Below are 19,283 nucleotides of genomic sequence, written 5' to 3' on the forward strand. Positions count from 1 at the left end.
TCATGGCCTTGTAGAGGATGACTAACAATGCCATCATGTCTTTGATGGGGAGCGGGGCTTCATCCGGACGAAATGCAGTCTTTCACATTCAGTGAAGCCAGTGTGTTTTCCTGTGTGGACTCTGCTGGATTTATGGGGGAGGGACTTTAAAAAAAAAAAAAGAGGTCTTTTTCTTAATGTCAAAACCGCGGGTGGACCATATTAGCTGGCTTTGCGTTGGCTTGACATGACTAAATCCAGATTATGGATGGCTTGGCCTTTTAAAATTGTTCCATGGTGCGCCCAGAAAATCATGTTGTGGTTGAGACCCCTGTGCCTGGAATTACATGCAACCTCAAAGCAAATCCTCGGAGAACATTTTCTCTCTTTTTTCTTGAAGCCCTCCTGCTGTCAGGAGAGACAGTCACAGAAATCAGAAACAAATTACTTGATGAAATGTCCTGGGCATTTTAAAAGCAACATTAGCTTGTTTGAGCTTAGAAATGTGAGCACTTCCTGCCTGTCTTTGTTATTTATCCCTATAATTTCAGTATCTTTGGATGTCAGGCAAACAAAATATTTTAAATATGTCACGTTGGGGAAGAAAACAGTCAACATTTTTAATAATTCATTCAAAAAAGGATCCTAATAGAAGTGTTGAGGCAGACACTCATGATCCAAACACAAGCACAATTATCAGAATTCATGTTTAATGTCTGAGTAATGGCTATGTAACAAAAAAGGCTCTTTAGACATGCTTTACAGAATGTACAGGCAAACAAGGTTTCAAAAATACTATTAAAAACAAAACTTCGACAATACAAAAAAAAAGCAGCATTGGATATTGCCACAGCAGTTACTGCTAAACTTTGGTATAAAGTCAGAAAAAGGACGTTCAGAGAATGAAACAACACAAAAGCACATTATGTTACGCTGCGTTGGCAAAAAAGAAAAATATTGAACAGAGAGTCGATGAACATCCCCCCTGACATGTGGCTCCGTTTCAATGAGTTGTCAACGGCAATTTTTCATTTAAAAAAAAGGGGCATGGAATTGACCTTAGCCAAGAGAAGAGCAGAGAGAAAAAACAAGACAAAAATCTGCTTTGATGTGTCAAAATACAGAGGAAAATTCCACCTGGCATGAAAAATATAATACCAGTGAATCTGTAACTTCCCAGGTAATGCCACATGCGCAGGAAAAGGCTCGGAATGTGCTGATCTGGCAACTGAAGGCGAGCATGAGCATTTCAAAACATGACAACAAGTGAGAACTGAAAGAGTGACTGACATGGAAATCACACCTGCAAGTACCGCTGAGAGAAGGAGGCGAACCGGTGTCATTTGCTGCATAAAAGGCCCGGTCAGACAGAGTGCCAATTTTTTGTAGTGAGGGGCATTTTTTTTTTTTTCTTCCCCAATTTGTTTTCTACAGGCAGTCAGCATTTTCAGATGCCTGGAGCACCTTACGTCTGAGAAAGCTGAGTTGAGAAAACTACCAATTCAGAGCAGAAAAGTGCTGCCCCCAACTCATCCTGAAGAGCCTTAAACGGAACTGGAGCTGAACTTACTGAACTTACTACCTGCTCGGAAGTCAAGCACTTCAAGCCGGACAAAATAAGCGATGCAGATCTGCAGGTTTACTTCATGGTAAAATCACAGTTCAATCACAGGTTATTTAGTGGTTGCCTGAATCGTAAGCTTCAACAAAAAAGGCAATTTACAAAAACACACTGTCTGATCAGGCCCAGGTCATAACAACTGTAGTCAATTAACTATTGATAATAGGTAACAATAATTTATATGCAACAATTTGTGACAATACATCCAAAATATAGAAAATATAGCATCGTACAATTTCACTGTCAGCATTATGGATTTGTAGTGTTCGATCTCAGTACCATTGAACACTCACTCGGTGAACCCCGACACAAGCAGGAGAAAAGGAACATGGCAGATCCTTTTCTTGTTGAAAAATAAAATGTAGCAGTACTGATCATCAACGTAACGGAAATAATTTAAATATGCTGTCGGAATTTTTTGGGAAAGATTACCACATTACACTCACAGTTGCCAGTTCACTAGGTACACCTCGGTAAAACTAAACGCCGAAGGCTGTATGCATCGCACAGCTGCTGGGATTATACCGCACTGCTTCCAGCTAGGTGCGTGTAATAAAAAGGCAGCTGAGTGTGATTCGCCTAATGTGTTGCAAATATGATGCCACAAAACAAAGCTTATTACATCTGCGCAACTCTGAAGTGCAATTATCAAGAGGTTTTCTTTTTTTTTTTTGTAAGGACAACTAACATGAGACAACACACCATTTCTTTTACATGAGAGGCATCTCAAAGCGATTTCATAGCTGACATTTGGAAACAGTACAGTCTGTTGAAGTTGGCAGCTGTCGTTTAAAGTTTCTGATGAGAACAACACACAGTTCTCAAGAAAACATGTTTCCATCTTGCTACCTGAACAGACAGGTAAAAAAAAAACAAAAAAACTTCTGGGACGATAAAAGCTTCAAATTACTGCAGCTTAAGTCTCAAAACCTCAATATGGACTAGTAGGACACAGAATTTAATAGATTACTATCCTTATGTACACATACATTTATAAAATAAAACAATACATTCTCATTTTTCACAGTCCCGAGTGAGAACCTAGGCTTAATCAATATCTACGGAAGAATCGTGAACCTTTTGAGATAAAACTGTGATGATAAACCATCACAATTTAAAGACAGCATGCACACTGCATAATAAAGTTTACCGCCATTAAATTAAGTGCCTGTAAGATATGCTATAAGGGAAAAACAAATCAGTGCATACTGTACACATAAACCATAATGTCGTCACCTGATCGAGGTTACTGAGAATGCTTGTGAGAAAAGGCCATCCGATAGACAACCATTAGAAAATAGCCAGCTAAACCATGATTGTCACATGTGCAAAAAAAAAACAAAACAAAACAAAAAAAACTGTACGCTTTCTCCCCGAACTGCTCATCATTACAAAGACATAAAATAAAGGAATAAAACAACTGCGTTTTGACATAGGACAAAAACAAGATCAGATAAAGATGATATAGGATATATTCATATATATTCATAATATACACCACATTTTGGTGTCACTGTCTCTGGGATTTGCATAACAGGATACCAGATAGCATAGTTTAGAGTCAGTCGGGATGCTTGTGGGAATGTGGGAAGCATGTTTTCAATGTTCTTTCCTGTATTAACCACAAACTGCTGGTCAGGGAGCTACATGTGTCCCTTGTTTGAACCCCATTTTATCCACACTTGGGAAAAGGTCGTTAGTAATTTCTCCCAAAGTCTCGCAGGCTGCTCCAATAAGTACCGGGAATGATGAGACAAATTTCAGCCCCTCAGCAGCAGGGACGGAGGACAGAGAGCCTATGGAGACTCAAACCGTATCTTGGTTTCTCTCGTGGCAGCATCCGACATGGCTCTTTAAAGCATACATTCATAGCTTTCTCTAGAAAGAGAACAAAGAAGAGTGGAGGATGTGGGAGAGAGGGGTCCTGCAGAGGTGGAGGTGTCAAGAAGGAGGTCACTTTAATCACTGGTCCATTTTTCTCCAGCCTGACACAGCGGTCTTTCCACAGTGGAGAACGTTAGCATGTCCTCTTGGGTGAAAGGGGAATGTAAACATACAAGAGAGCATCTTTGGCAGAGAGTGAGGAGTCTCTTTGGAGGTAGTGGGTGAAGAGGGCGGGGGTGCAGCAATGAGGAATCAGAGGCAGAACGTGGGTGGAGTGTAAGGACCTATGTGGGAGCAGGATGCTCCTGAGGGTTAGTCCTATTAGAGGCACTTCTGTGGGCCTTTGTGCATTGGCTGGGAAAACAGTCCACCTCTGCTTTGCTCTGTTCCTCTGCCCCGTTGGCAGTGGAAGCCAGAGGAGGTGTCCTATGAACAGTCACTGGGTGCTGGGACGCGCCTGGTTGGGGTTTTGATGACGGATCTTCCCCATCTCCCCAGAAAGACCGACTAAGGGAATCTGCAAGACAGTCACACGCAGCATTTAGCATTCATAAGTGTGGACTGAAATGTGAATGGTATTTTTCCCTGTTTGACATTTTGAAGAATAACATTGTAGTTAATCAAAACATCATTGAAAGATCAACAATAATAAGTACTATTTTACTATTAATTAAAAACAAGAGCTGCAGAGATTCATCGATTTATGGATTAGGGTTAGGATTAAGTTGTCAACTATTCAATTAGTCTTAATTCACAATTTCAATCAGTTCCAGTAATGTTTAAGTAAAAAGAATGTTTTTAAAATGTGAAAAATTCTGATTCCATCAATGAGTCTTCAGAATGTGAGTATTTTGAAGTTAACGTAATATCTTTATGTATGTTGCGATAAAAACAAGACATTTGGATGTCATCATGGCCTTTTGCAAACATTTTTCACCGCTTTGTTATATTTTATGAACCAAACAACCACTGATTACTCGAGGAAATAATCAACAGATTAATCAGCAATGAATAAATGGTCAACTGCAAAAATAGACCTTTGGATTATTAATAAAAAGCATTCAAGTATCTAATTTTTGGGTTGTTCAAATTATTTACACAGTTGTTTGTCATCTCATCTCCACAGAGAATATAATGTTGGCTGTAGTCTGCAACAGTCAGATCACCTGGACAACCTTCATAACAACCTTACATCCATTTAAAAATAGGTCATATCTGGAAAATCAATAACTAATAAATACAGTCCCGAGTTTGCCAGTTGCATGGGAGATCTCTCAGTCTGTAAAAAAAAACAGTCTTCGTTGAATCAATGACCTCAGTGTTTACACCGTCTATAATAGTACGCCAAGAGCAAACTTGCCAGAAAATCTGCAAGATTTAACAGCCGAGCAGCAAAAGGCGAGGACAGTATTTTCAGAATCATGTTTTTTTCTCTTTTTCAGTAGCTGCACGTTGAAAATTCAGCATGTTTCCCCAAAAGAGCCTCAGCACATAGGTCATGATAGTTTGCACCTAGACAAAAGGATGAGGACACCACCCTGCTCAAAAAAGGTAAAAATTGGAATTTCTGCCTCACCATTAGCATAGTGCTCCGGGGGAGAGTGGCTGCTGAGCCTTTTATCGTGTGAGGTGAGAAAGATGGAGGAGTCCTGGTTGCTAATGAGGCTCTCCAGAGCTGTGTCCTTGTGCTGTGCATGCTCACTGAAGCTCTCCTTCAGGCCCGGTAGACTCTTATCCAGTGTGTCGTCCTCCCCCATATAGGCGTACGGGCAGTACTCCCGAGTGCGTGAATAGATGTTGGCGTTGTCGTAGCAGTCGGAGCAGATGACCAGCGGACCTGCACCACCTGGCAAGATAGAAGAAGCACCTTGATAAGACTTAATTTCCTTATGTTTGTTTGTTTACAAGCCTGTTCCTGAGCTTGGTTTCATCTTCGATCAGTTTGCAGTGTGCAGACAGTAGATGTGCCTACCCTGATCATTTGGAGAAGTGTGCATTTTCCCTTATTCGAGTGGTTCAAACAGTGTTAGAATAAAATGAAATGAAAACATATACAAATACATATTGGTAGACGTTCAATTCACCTGAATGTGAGTGCTTTGACTTATTATAACACAAGCTTGGGGGCCCAGTGGAATGCATAGATATAGTTGTTTTAAAATCCCTTACACAAGAAAAATGTTGAACAAAAAAACAAAACAGAAATAATCTAATGATTAAAAAATAAACAGAAACCTCATAACAATTTGTGTGTGGATGAGACCAACCTGTGGGGAGTCCAGCTAGTCCCTCACGGGGCTCTCCAGGGTGGAAACTGTTGCGGCCAGTGAACAGAGAACCAACCCTGCACTGCAGCATGCCGTTCCCCTCAGTTTCCACCTCGCTGCCTGTGTCTCCATAACACACACCTGGGACAAACATGATAATTATTCAGTGTCTTGTTTCAGCAGGGCTCTGAACCGAAAACACAAACGCAGAAACGAGAAGCTAATGTGAATGGGAGGATCCAAAAACCTTTGGATCCTGAAAAAGACATCCGGTAAGCTCTATGTTGTTTAAATACATTTTCTCAGGAAAGGCTTTTGTTTCTTTTTTTTGTGTCAGAAGCAATACAGTGGAAAGCAGCAGTGGTAGCAGTGTATCTGTGTGTGTTTTCTTGTGGATACTCAATAATCCCATCATCTTGATGATAACTTGACAAACTCTTGTATTCTTGTGATCACAATGATGACATAACTCAACCCGTTAGATGAGAATAAGAGCAGCAGAAATGAGTCAGTCACAACTGGGTATTACTACAATGTAAACCCATGAATAACTGACTACCACAGGTAGACCATCAGGGCCTGCTGTTTAAGTTTTTATTAGATTCCAGCTGTAGGAGGCACCAGTAACTATGTTTACATGCACAAAATATTCATTTTTTTTCCCCAAAGAGACAATGTTCTGCTAAACTGTGATGATGATTATTATCATTATTATTAAATGATTATTCAACGAATATTCCTGTTCACACCCAGCCCTGCATACTCTATCGTTCATTAGTTCAACCACCTTCTTTAAAAAAGTCAGTGGGATATTTGAGCATGTCAAAAATGTGGGTTTATTTCAAAAGGAGGTGTGTTTCTCCTTCCAACCAGAAATGCGGTTTCCTTTTTGTGTTTCTATACCCGCCTTGCAGACTCTTGGCTTTGCAACACGCAGAGCTGATTGTAAACAGTCATGAGGCTGTGTTTTGTTAACTCTACTCGACACTCAAATTGAGATGCAAACTTCTAATGCTCTGTCTGCACGTTACATGAAGGGTCCTAAAACCTGACTAATATCTGCATATCCCACATGTTTAAATCGGAAAATGCTACATTCCAAGGCATAATTCAGAATAGTATAACGGAATCTGTTGTTTACATGATACATATAACATTCTGAATAATAGTGGAAAACAAGTGTGTGTATAAACTTTCCTTATACGTGCAGTTCATAGATGATAACTATAACAAATTCTGTGTGTGCTTATGTCATGCAAAAGAAACCCACTCATGACATAATCATTGTTGTCACTGTGATAAATCAAAGCCTGTGTCATAGATACCACAAAATGATTATTCTGGATAACCACAAAACAACAGAGTAAAAATAGCATCTTTCATGGCGCTGAGACAAAGGGTTTGTCAAACATGGCAGGAAACCCTCACCAAATCCATGAGAGCGATTACTCACCATCTGTGCCCTTATGGACGTATCCATTGGAGAGCGGAGGCATGAGCTGCTGGTGGCTGCCAGCCTCAGAGTTACTGTAGCCTTCCTGCGGCTCTGACAAAGTACCCTGCGAGGACAGGTAGCTGGGGATGTCTGCTGGCAAATTCATCTCATCTGGAACAGACAGAGACATATTTTGTTACACTGTCTCGAGTTCTGTGAAACAGTCTCATCCTCACAACAAAGTGCTGTCCCCACAGACACATTTCATGGCTTTCAAACAGCCACCCCCATCGGATTAACCTTCAAATAAGGCTAAACATGTCACAGATGGTTATGTGTCTAAACTGCTGACCTGTGTTGGTGATGCTGTAGTCCTCGCTCTTCCTGCGCATGTGATAGATGACAATGACCCACACCAGCGAGGTTCCAACCACACAACACACCACCACAATCACCACAATGCCCACGGTGGTCCAGCCGTCCTGGTCATATCCCGTGCCGGTATCGCAGTTTGGTGATGGCGAGACACTCAGGTAGATGTGGCCACGTTCTGTTCCCAGAGTGTTTGACATGATGCAGGTGTATTTCCCGGCATCAGCAGGGCCAGCATCAACTACGATAAGGAGCTGGTTGGCTGCAGCAAAGAAGTGGCGCTCGGTGAGTACCAGAGGCCCGTCATCTTTGGTCCAGTTGAGACGAGGGGCAGGACTGCCTCCAGCTATACACTGAAGCACAGCAGTTTCACCTCGGGCCACTGTTCGGTCCTCCAGCGGTCGCATGAAGGATGGAGTTTCTGAGAGAGAAGAGGATTCATTGATTTTTGATTTAATAAGGATTATCCCTGCGGCAGTTGTGTCAGATGGATCTGTGTTAGGACATAAGTTTTTTGTTCTTCGAATTAGAAAAAGTTATTGATTATACACCAATGCACATCTTAAGTCAGATCTCAGACTCATATTCATTAAGAAATGTACGCTAACAGTTGATTCAGAGGCTACACGCAGCCAGATTCAAGTATTCCCCAAAGAAATGGTCTAACAAGGTTTGTATTTACTTCTTCATTATATAAAACTGCTGAGGAGGAAACACAAAAACAAAGATGTGTAATGAGTGACAGACACAAATCAGTGGCCAATTTGAGCACAGTGATTCAGCTGAAATGACCCAGCAGTAAAACATCAGTAATGTGCTCTGTTAATCAGGTGGGTGACTCACCCAAAACAGTGAGAGTAGCGTTTGCAGACAGACTGCCAGCTGCGTTTTGAGCCGTGCAGCTGTACACTCCCATGTCTTCGGTCTTCACGTTAGCAATGAAGAAGATGTCATCGTCTGGCATTACATGCATCCTGCGCTCTCTGGCAGCGGGGAAGTCGGTGCCTCCGTCCTTCTGCCAAGCAATTTGGGGTGATGGATGACCTTCAGCAGCACACTCAAGCCTGGCCATCGTTCCAGTCCGGATTGTCAGATCCATGGGTGTTTTAAGAAAGGATGGCAGCTCTAAAAGATACAGAGCAGAGGGTCAAGGGACTTTGAAGGCAAGGCGCATCTCTATCAAAGATTAGAGATAAAATAACTGCTACAATTAAATCTAAGGGTTCTGTCGTCTGAAATGTACTGCACTGACTCACTCAATAAGCAATAAAATTATCACATACAAGAAACTTTTCCCTCAGGTATAAAATTATAATTGTGTAAGTATAAAGGAGGGAATATGGGATGCCGTCTTTTCAAAGACATTTTACGGCTAACTTGAACGGGGATAAAATTAGTTAATCGTGTGGCTCTTCTTGACTTTCATATTGTTAGTGGACTGAATGGCTCAAATTATCAAAGTGGAAAAAGTAATTTTGCAGGGGTTGTGGCTCTCAAAAGCATTGATCCACTGTTTTACAGACAGCTCTTTCACAATGGGTCTATTGTTTTCTTATCTGTTACAACTGTTTCTGGCGCATTCGTGACATGAATGTGACGTAACGTTTCAGATAAAAATAAGAGACGGGCTGCTTTGCAGGGAGTGGGGATGGGGTCAATATCCAATTTTTAGCTGGTGTACTTGCATCTAAAAAAACCTGTGTAGAACTGCCAATTTTGGTGGATAAGCAGCATAACAGACTGCAAAGATTAACAGACAGTCATTAATCACAGTGTTTGACAAACATCCTCACCATTGACAGTAAGCTTGGCCCTGTTGGAATAATTGGAGCCGAAGTGATTGGAGACCACACACTGGTAGCGCCCCTCATCAGTGAAGTTGACGTTAAGGAGGTGAAGCACAGTGGTGTAGATCAGCTCTCCCTCCTGGTACCTGGCGTAGTTTTGGACTTCTGCATCATACAGCACCTCCCCATCCTTCCGCCAAGCTGTGCTCATCGGCGAATCACTGCTGCTGGACGCTACGCAGCTCAGAGTCACATTGTTTCCCCGCAATGCCACACACGTCTCTGGGTGAGTTGTGATATGAGGTTTGGGGAAATCATCTGTGGAGGAGCAGGGAAAAGAGAAAATGTGAAACTCAGCATTTTAAATTAAGCATGCCAGTTCAGGAACAGTAATAAAACAGTCAGCTCCAATCTATTAGAACCTGACAACAGTTTTTCCCAAACTGTTCCAGACATTTTGCTTATTAAACCTGTTAAAAGTAAACTTCCAGAGTGACGCAATATGCTAGCGTGTGGAACTAAGAAAGAAAACTCAATACTCTTTCCCAGATGATGCCAACAATTTTCGATTGAGCTCACTAGTGACTATCAACACTGGATCAGACTGGGAACAGTATAATAAAGAAAAGAAAAGGGAAGAAAAAGAATTGGACTGACCACAAACAAACTCTTCCGCGGTGATGGACAGGACACTGCGGCCAAGAAGGCTGGCAGGATGAGCACAGATAGCCGAGACAGACTGCTGGAACTGGCTGTCAGTCAACCAAGGCCCTAGCCACTGCATGTGGCAGTCACACAGCAGGCTGCTTGTGTTCAGGACGCTGAGAACAGAAAGGTAATGGAGGAAGCGTGAGATGAGTCATTGTAAAATTAGTTGGAATCATCAAATTACTGCAGAGATAAAAGGATGAGATGTACCCGCTGAGAACACGAATGTGAATTTGGGATTTCCAGGATTTGTTTGTGAGCATTTGAGAAAGTGCTTTGTAATTTACCCTTTTTAGAAAAAGCAAACCTGCATTTACTTGCTTAAAATTAAGGTTAAAATTATCTGAATAATTCAAAGAGGGTTGTTATTCCCTCTGACAAAATAACAATAATAAGTCCAGGGCTGCTTGCAACTGAGTAACAGTGAGCAGGCAAGGAAGAAGTAGCTGTATTTTATTATACCCACTATCATGAAAACAGAGCTCTGGTGGCTCTTTAACAATGACTGATGATTCTTGCTAAAATAGCCTTGCTTATCTGAACCCCCTAAAGGCAAGTCTTGGTTGATAAAAGAGTACATTCATAAAACTTTAATGTCACTTGAGGCAACTTTTATAGCAGTTCATATATACAGAAAAAAAAACAATCCCACTAGGCAACTGAAAAAAAACCAAACACAGTTCAGAAAACAAACAGTGATAAACAGCCACATAAAACTGTTATGAATGGCCAAATTCTGTTTATGGAAAGAGGTTATTGAAAGGCGTAACCATTACCACTGTCATATGTTTAAACCAGTCAGCAGGAGACATCAAAAGGCAACCAAACATAGGAACCAAATTACAGTTTAAAGGATCTTTATCAAGTCAGGAAAATTGATTCACTGCTCACAACACCATGTTTTAACACACTTCTATTTATCCTAAAATAAATCTTAATTACAAGGGTGTTGTCATTATGTTCCTGTAGCTAGGTTAGTGAGCAAAGCCACTTTATCCACTCATCAAGAAAATAGTGCTATATTCTATAAGAGCAGCAGACTAATTAATCGCAGGATATGAATACTGTCATGATACATTTGTTAGCCGCTGCCTGAGAGAGACACTCCTAAAATCAAAACCTCAAAAAGGCAAGAGACTTAACATTTCCACTGTCTCCCCTCACAGGCAGGAGAGACAACCGCCCCAAACAAAGCAGACGATGATGCTGCAACTCAAAAGTTGCATCGGAAGATCTCTGCTTGCCCGACTGAGACAAAACATGTGTGGTTTTATTAAGACAACCATCTAATGACTTAAGAATTACAAACATTTTTATAGTGATCACCAAACATACTCAGGTGGCACTGCTCTTCCATCCTTTCATTACTGAAGTTACACTAAGTCAACAACTTTCAGAGTCTAACACCTTCTTCAAATGACTACACAATGCCAATCATGCCCAGTAATTGCAGTGACACTTAATCATCATAATTAGTTTTTAATGAAAGCAATAAGAGTAATTCAGTCACATAAGCAATATTAACACAGGGACTAGGTGGCTTTGAAATGTGCTTATGAGAGCTGTAAGACTCATTTTGTGTCTACTTACAAGACTTTGAGCTTCGTATGGGACAACGCCTCCGGGTGTATCGACATGATGCCATTCTTACTGAGGTCCCTGCGGAGAGGACAGAAATATGGATCAGACACTTATGACGCGATTTGATCAAAATGGTATTTCACAAGCACAAGACAACAACATCGCAGTGTAATAAAAGCCCCCTGCTATCTTTAATCATTCAACATTAATAACTGATCCTTCGGAGACTGAAGTTTAACTGTGTAGAAAAACAGAGAGTGCGCAGCAGCTTTACTCACAGGTGCTCCAGCTCCTCCAGGCCCTCGAACGCTTTCTTGGTGATTGATTTGATTTTGTTCCTCTGTAGGATCCTGGAAAATAAAACGACTTTATATTATGTTCGGTAAGAGGGTTGCAATAAAAACGTGCTGCTGGGTAACTTTTTATGGCACTCTGGGACTGCTGTGTCAGCATCTTTTCATTGAAACTAAATTAAGCCATTTGACCAGCCTTAAAATAAACCTGAGAAACAACTTCACTGCAAAATAAAACCTGTCAAGTACAAAAACACTTTATATTCTCCCTCCAAGGTTGTATACAGTCAAATCTCTGGAACGCAGATGCATCTGCTTTAATTTTCTAAATGCAAGATCATTTAGAAACATGAATAATAAATCTAAATCTGTCTGTGTTCTCATCTAAATATAAATGTGTAAAATCTTAAAGTGCTCACAGTGTGTTCAGCTTCTTCATGCCATCGAAAACACCAATGGAGTCTTCAATGGCCCAGGAGATTTCATTATTGCGGATATCACTGAAAAAAGAAAGAGTCACATTTTAGATCTTAAACACTCTCCACAGAGACTGGAGCTGTAATGACTCCTCCTGCAAACGTTCTTTTTTTTTTTTTAAGACCGCAGAGAGGGCACATTATCTCCACTGTGGCTGTCAGCAGCAGTGACTCTCAGTTAGGACACTAACAATCTGAGACACCGTTCTTCCACAGTGTGTCACAGTTCGCTGCCCCCGCTGTTCTGATGAGGGGAAATTAATTGGCTCTGTTTAGCACTGGGACAGTTCATGGGTCCGCTGGAAACCCAGAAAGTCCTTGTGTTTACAGGATGGGTCATGGGCTCTTTTGTTTCTCTTTGCTCATGCCTGGCCACCTCTGAAAGGACTTCGGCACTTTCCAGTTCCCCTCTCCCATGAAAGCTCCCAGGACGGTCAAGCTCCCAAATATGTTCTCTTTACAGCTCAGTGGCTTTCGCAGAACTCTGTGTGGCGAATAATGAGTTCACAACTCGCTCTCTTCTCAACACTTCCTAGACACAGATTAATGTATAATGAAGAGGACGTACTTTCTACATTAGGATGATATGTTTTACCCAAAGCTAGAGTATTTTCAAGCTTTTGTGATGGTGTTAACATTACACAAAAATGAGTGTGTAGATGCAGGTTTTTTTGGTTTTTTTTAATGTGGGCAACAAATAGGCAATTAAATCCTTTTCCACTGCCAGAAGACAAGTTTGTCTTTCTGTTTTGTTTTGTTTTTGTGGTCTGTCACATTTGACATCACAAATGTGCCTGAAAACAGGGAACAGAAGGAGGTAACAAGGAGGCTGGTGACAATATTGCAGTGGTTACCTCTTAAGCATTTACTTCCACCTGTCTTTTAAACTCAACGCTGACTGAGTGATGTTTGAGTGCTACTTGAACGGATATGGACGGAAAGTATTTGCAATGTCTGGAACTTCAGTGTATGTTATAACATCACACCAGGAAATGAAAATGAAACGTGAAAATGAGCGTGCCTACTCAAATTTCATGTTTTCGGCACAGTTCACAAATACCTGGCACTACAGCTGAATCATATGACCCCAGAATGAATGCAGATTGTACGGTTTTCGCCTAAAGACAGAAGTCACGTGGTGGTGTGCATTAGTGAGTTTTTTATCCAGTGTAACAGGGGTTTAATATTCTGCAAAACACACAAACTGTGAACAGAATTGGTGTGTAAAGGCAGCAGACTTCTACCCTATTCAAACAAACAAAGTAATGTATTGTGTGGCACTGAGGTAGTAAGCATAAATGCAGGAGCACACATACTGTTAGAGAAAACACAGATTAACTTGATAAACAGAGCAGTGCAAAACAATTTATTGTATTCAACACCCAAAGAAAGCATGTCCCATTTTCTCTCCCTGACAAAGCCAGAGCGGCTTTGTTATTTGTTGATATGCTCCATAGACACTGAAATGTTGAGCATATTACATGTTGATATTATATCATCCCTGCTTGATGAAATATTAAACAGCAAACAAGCTCAAATCCCAGAGCAGTGCGAGTCTTGGTCTACCTACACTCGGCAAAGATTTCGATCAACCGTCATCTCTTGGCCTTTGGCTAAACTGCAGCGTTGAGACCGACACTCTCCCTCCCCGGCCCAATATTACATCAACCTTTACAGTATGCGGTTCACATCAATAGGGATGACGTGGCGAGGATGTTTTCCCACCAGCTAATAAACTCATGACAACACTGATGTTACTGATTGTACTGGACATTTACAAGAAAAGACACAGGTTGATGCACTCATTATCTGTAGAGCATGTACTTCGATCTTTAGATCACCCCCTTACTCTGAACAATTGCTTAGAAGGTTGGTTTATTAGGTTTCAATATGTCAGATCTATCAAACACTGCCTCACTGACCCCAAAACCTGTAGCTGACATCCACAGATGAGTTGTAGACCAATGTGTCAGTAAACACCCTTGTAATGTTAGTTCATTATCAAGACTATCATGTTTTAGCCCAGTATGCCTCTGTTTAGTTGAATTGCCACCAGCCAATGGTTTCACGGTCACATATTGAACAGTATTGCTTATTCTGTCTGCCACCTGCTTTGAAATCAAGTGGTCAAGTATTGTAATCGGTTTATGCCCTGACACCAATGCTCAAAGATTAAAGTTTGAGCTACTTCCAAAATCCACATGACGTCCACAGTGAATGACAAGACAGTGAACACAAAACCAAGAGAACTGGATTCTATGGAAATTACATTGGGTGGTTGGATCTAAGACTAAACACAACAGATGACTCTTGACAAGCAGGATTAGAACACAACAAAGACAATATTAGAAGCTAAAGACCAAATATGCTGCTAATTTCTAATGTTATTTTTCCTAAAACTCTAAAGATTACTAGGAAAGTGTACTCAAGACAGGACAAGTACTACACATTAAGAGTGAAACAAGAGGACCTACTTTTGTCAGCAGCCTTCATGAGAATGCACAGAGCCAAGAACATGCCAGGACTTGGTTACATTTTGCATACCAAGGTTCATTTGACTTCTTAGATCAAAAAATGTACCACAGATTCTAGACAGATGTATTAATGATAGCACTTACAGGGTGCGAAGACTTGCCAAGCCACTGAACACTCCCTCTCCCAAATGACTGATGGAGTTTTCTCCCAGGTTCAGGCTCTCCAGGAGACCCAATCCCACAAACGCTGTCTCCTCAAGTCTAGTCAGGTGATTGAAGGACAAGTCTCTGCACAAAACAACCACAGATATGATAGGGATTAGTTCAAAGACTTTTCATATGAACGGCAGTCTAGTGTGTTAATGTAATACCACATTCAAAGATGATACTCCAAAGTTAAGACATTTTCAGAAAACTGTTCAAATATATCCTACATCCACCAGAGGCGAGACAGGCTGAGTCAGCTCCAGACAGCCAACAGTGCTGCAGCAAGATAACAGCAACTCTTCTGAGCACACAGAATGAATTTCAGAGCCCAGGGCTGATGAAAGAAAGTGGGGACTCTTAGGATTTGAGCTATGAAGCAGACACACTCACAGTTCCTCCAGCTTTTGGCAAAACTCCCAGGCGTCTGGTCGGATGATGCCGACAGCATTCTGGCTGACCCGCAGGACACGCAGCATGCGAAGGCCATACAGCCAACCTTTGTTGACCTCGGTTAGGTTATTGTGCTCCAGCTCTCTGAGAGACAGATGGGGGAAACCAAAGCAGCATTAACAAAAACAACTATCATAATGTGAATCGATTTGATCTCATAACAAATCTGACAAAGCGAATATGGCTGACAACATGACCAGCACACTGTTCTGAAAAAGATACAGAATAAGCGATAATATTTTCTTCATAATTTTGGTTTTCCCCACCCATCTTTGGGCATTTGCAGACCGCTTTTACTATTAGGATTTACACTCTATGCACCATTTCCATTAAAAGTGTTGAAAGTAGAGTGTGAAGTGTGTCCTCACAGTTCTTCAATGTTGTTAAGCCCAAAAAAGGCTCCATCCATGAGCTTAGTGATGCCATTCCTCTGCATCTTCAGTGACCTCAGCGAGTCCATCCCTTTGAATGTCAGGCTGTCCACAATCTTGATCTTGTTACGCTTCATTTCACTACAAGGAGGGAGAGAATCAGTTTATTTCAACCATGTGCACTCATACACAAAGGCAGGGCCGCTGGAATATTTTTGGACTGGATTTACAGTAAACTCAACCGAGTACTTCAGTCTGAGTTGCTACAATAGAATGAAAATCCACAGATTTGTCTGCAAACTATCAGCCACATTTTTAACCAGTGATTTTAGTTTTACGCTAAAAACACATCATATGATACTCACAGGAACTGAAGCTGCGGAAGTTTGAAGACTTTAGATGGCAGCATCACTAATCTGTTCCTGTTCAGCTTCAGCACCAGCAGGGAGCTGGAGATGTTTTCAAAGCAGCCAGGCTCGAGGACGCTGATCCTATTATTACTCAAATTCCTATGAGATAAAAGAGCAGAAACATTAGAGGTAAAATCAAGAAGGAGAATAAAGTTTGCTCCATAGTTACACCTACTGTTTATGTGAATATCCATAGAAAGAGGCACCACAAAGTTAGTTGGTCGACAACAAGATGATGTGCTCTGACATAATAAGGACACCTGAACTTGTCCTTAACTGAACAGTACTACTTTGCTTAATATGTTTTCTGTAATACTTCCAACAGCCATAAATACTACATTATGTTACTGTTATTATACAGAGCTCATTCAACCTTCTGATGATGTTACTATACAAATTGTATCTATTTTATTTTCTATTAAATCTGTACAGTTGGGCTACTCTTGCAGGTAATGTGTTCTTACCTTCATTGATTTAAAAAAGTTAGATGAAGATGATTTAAATAAGCTTTGTTGCTTACAGATATTTTAACTGCATGGAGGGGAAGGATCCAGCTTTGAGCTCAGAGATGGAGTTGGAGGTCAGGTCCAGAGTCTCCAAGGAAACGTATGGCTGCAGCTGATGCATCAACAGCTCCGAGATCCGATTATGGACTCTAAATCACACAAAAAATAATCAAGTATTAGTATTCATAACTACACTCATTACTGAGACAACCTATGTCTGTCTATGGCATACTCAAACCCCACCATCAAGACGAGGTACATGGTATAAAGCCAATGTTTTGGTATAACTATAGAGACCCAATACGGCATCAAAACAGCATAATTTAACATAAATAAACCTAAGGCTTATATTGAGCATTTGGTAAAAGGAGTGACAGGAGAGACATGGAAACCTGAAGGAGATTCTATACTTACAATGACAGGGAGGTGATATTTGGGGAAACATCTCCAAGATAGGGAAGACTAGTCAGCTCGTTATGATTCATGGTGCTGAAATTAAAAACAACATAACATTAGTATCATATTAAAAAGGGTGCAAATTGAAGTGGGCACAGTAAATGATTAAGATTTACATTTGTTGCATCAGTCAGATCACAGCTCACAGGGTTTCTCTCCAAAAGTAATATAAATTCTGAGTAATTAACTCAAAACCACCCCCACTTGATATCGCTTTCACTTTTTGGTTTATTAGGTACAACTATCTGTAACTAATACACTTCAATACAGCACAGAAACCACAGACAAATGCGCTCATTGTGAATATTATAATGCTCCTTCTCTTTTGAACCATTTTAAAAAGATTTGATCATTTGGAAGACCGTATTAATAATTAGGCAATAAAATATAGTTTTGGTAATATGGTTTGATTCTATTTATGTGGAATATTTAATGTTTCAAACTACAATTCCAATGTCATAATATTCTTAAGAATTAAAAGTTAACTGGTCTTTAAAATACAGTACTATTATGTATTTTTATTATACATGATTTCTAATATGGAGATTACAAAAACATATTTCATCGCACTTATTTCTATGTCAATGTCTTATGCAAGAATAGTAGGCTTTGTGAACAACACTAGCAATGATCATTATTTTAGTGTCTTAATGTCTTCATAAAAAAAATAAGGGAAATTGGAAAATATGCACAAAGTCTGCGTCTTTAAACAAACCAAGACACAAAAACAATGTTATCAAGAGAGAGGATCAACTGTATAAAACACATCTAAATGGGTTTTCTTGGTATGTTATGGTGCATGCCTTGGTTAAGCAACAAATCAGTGCTGTGGATCCAGCACAGGACTAACTTCAACACACTTGTGTCTATCCGGTTGTGTACTTACACTTGGGATATCCCGTCTGGTAGGTCCTGGGGAACCGTCGACAGCCTTTTCCTGTTGCAGTCCAGAATATGAACCTCATCTTGTCCTTTGGAGCAGGAGCAAGGAGCAGGACAAGACTCCACAGCCCAGGCACTCAAAGTCAACAGCATGAAGACAAGGGCCGAAGGAATGGGCCAACCTTCCGCCATTTTAAATGACTTCCTACTGGAAGGCTACGTAGCTACGTGGCTAACTCGCTAAAACTGGCACGTTAACAGTTACAAAACCACCATTAAATTGCTCCTGCGATTGGATACGAGTCAAACGGACACATACTTCAGGTTTAAAGTGCCATTACTCCAGGCAGTTTTTATCCGACTCGCTTGAGGCATCGCAGCGGATTTCTCCCCCTTCTTCCCAGTGCCTGGAATTCCTTCCGCTCCGATCTGGACACCCTCCCGGAGTTGCTAACGTTAACGCTGAAGTGATTTGGTCCCACAAATGCGCCACTTTCAACCGGACGACATCGGTTTAACTCCACACTTGGTTGTCGCTGGATTATATTGAGCCAAATGAAGTATAATCCTTGCTCGGCTTGAATGTTTACAGTGTACAAACAGTATTTTCCTCCGTCTTTCTTTCCCGAAAGAACAACAAAGCGCCTTGAGTTGATGACATAGGATATCCTACGCCCCGCCCCTTTCTAGCATACTTACTGTTTTTCTATTGATCCGTGCTTACGCTTGTCAAACATTTCCTGCGATTTGATTGGATGTCAGTCCAATATGTTTTTTATATAGTCCACTGTACACAGCAAAAAGTTTTGCTCCTGAATGAGCTGGTGTTTCACATCCTTGCGTTCATTGGTGGTATTTTCAGCTCTCTCCCTTATCTCTCCCTATTTAATGTACAATTAATAAGTATTTGTAATCATGTCTTTTAGACATGTAGAATAGAACTTATAAAAATAAAGTTATGTATCAATTTTGATGGGAAGCAGTAGTAGTAATAATAATTGTAAAGTTTTTATACAGAATCTTTTTAAGCAAAGTTACAGTGCTTACCACTGAAAAGAAAAGATTGAAACATATCAGCAACGCAGAAAAGAGTCGAGAAATTCAAATGCACCATAATAAAATAC

The 19,283-nt window shown here is 40.7% G+C and overlaps 1 protein-coding gene across 1 annotated transcript; it reads right to left on the reverse strand.

The window, feature by feature from the left end:
• Positions 1 to 672: 672 nt before the first annotated feature.
• lrig2 (leucine-rich repeats and immunoglobulin-like domains 2) lies at positions 673 to 19,259 on the reverse strand. Its single transcript, XM_037101472.1, has 18 exons — positions 18,164 to 19,259; positions 17,236 to 17,310; positions 16,836 to 16,970; positions 16,271 to 16,414; positions 15,903 to 16,046; positions 15,475 to 15,618; positions 15,022 to 15,165; positions 12,347 to 12,427; positions 11,913 to 11,984; positions 11,644 to 11,712; positions 10,003 to 10,166; positions 9,352 to 9,663; positions 8,402 to 8,683; positions 7,539 to 7,979; positions 7,205 to 7,357; positions 5,752 to 5,892; positions 5,061 to 5,330; positions 673 to 4,001 (listed from the first exon to the last, which is right to left on the reverse strand). The coding sequence occupies exons 1-18, from the start codon at positions 18,349 to 18,351 to the stop codon at positions 3,769 to 3,771; spliced, it is 3,192 nt and encodes a 1,063-aa protein (XP_036957367.1). The 5' UTR covers positions 18,352 to 19,259; the 3' UTR covers positions 673 to 3,768.
• Between the last annotated feature and the right edge of the window lie 24 nt (positions 19,260 to 19,283).

The sequence above is a fragment of the Acanthopagrus latus genome, chromosome 6, assembly GCF_904848185.1.
Source record: "Acanthopagrus latus isolate v.2019 chromosome 6, fAcaLat1.1, whole genome shotgun sequence".
NCBI classification, from domain to species: Eukaryota; Metazoa; Chordata; class Actinopteri; order Spariformes; family Sparidae; genus Acanthopagrus; species Acanthopagrus latus.

What these genes read in the sequence shown, in the direction of transcription:
- lrig2 (XM_037101472.1), bottom strand. Translation starts at nt 18,351, where the DNA reads ATGGCGGAAGGTTGGCCCATTCCTTCGGCCCTTGTCTTCATGCTGTTG. An exon ending in CTGGAGGAGCTGGAGCACCT is followed by an intron (nt 11,713 to 11,912) that starts GTGAGTAAAGCT and finishes TCCTCTCCGCAG; the next exon opens with GGACCTCAGTAAGAATGGCA. An exon ending in CGCGGAAGAGTTTGTTTGTG is followed by an intron (nt 9,664 to 10,002) that starts GTCAGTCCAATT and finishes GCTCCTCCACAG; the next exon opens with ATGATTTCCCCAAACCTCAT.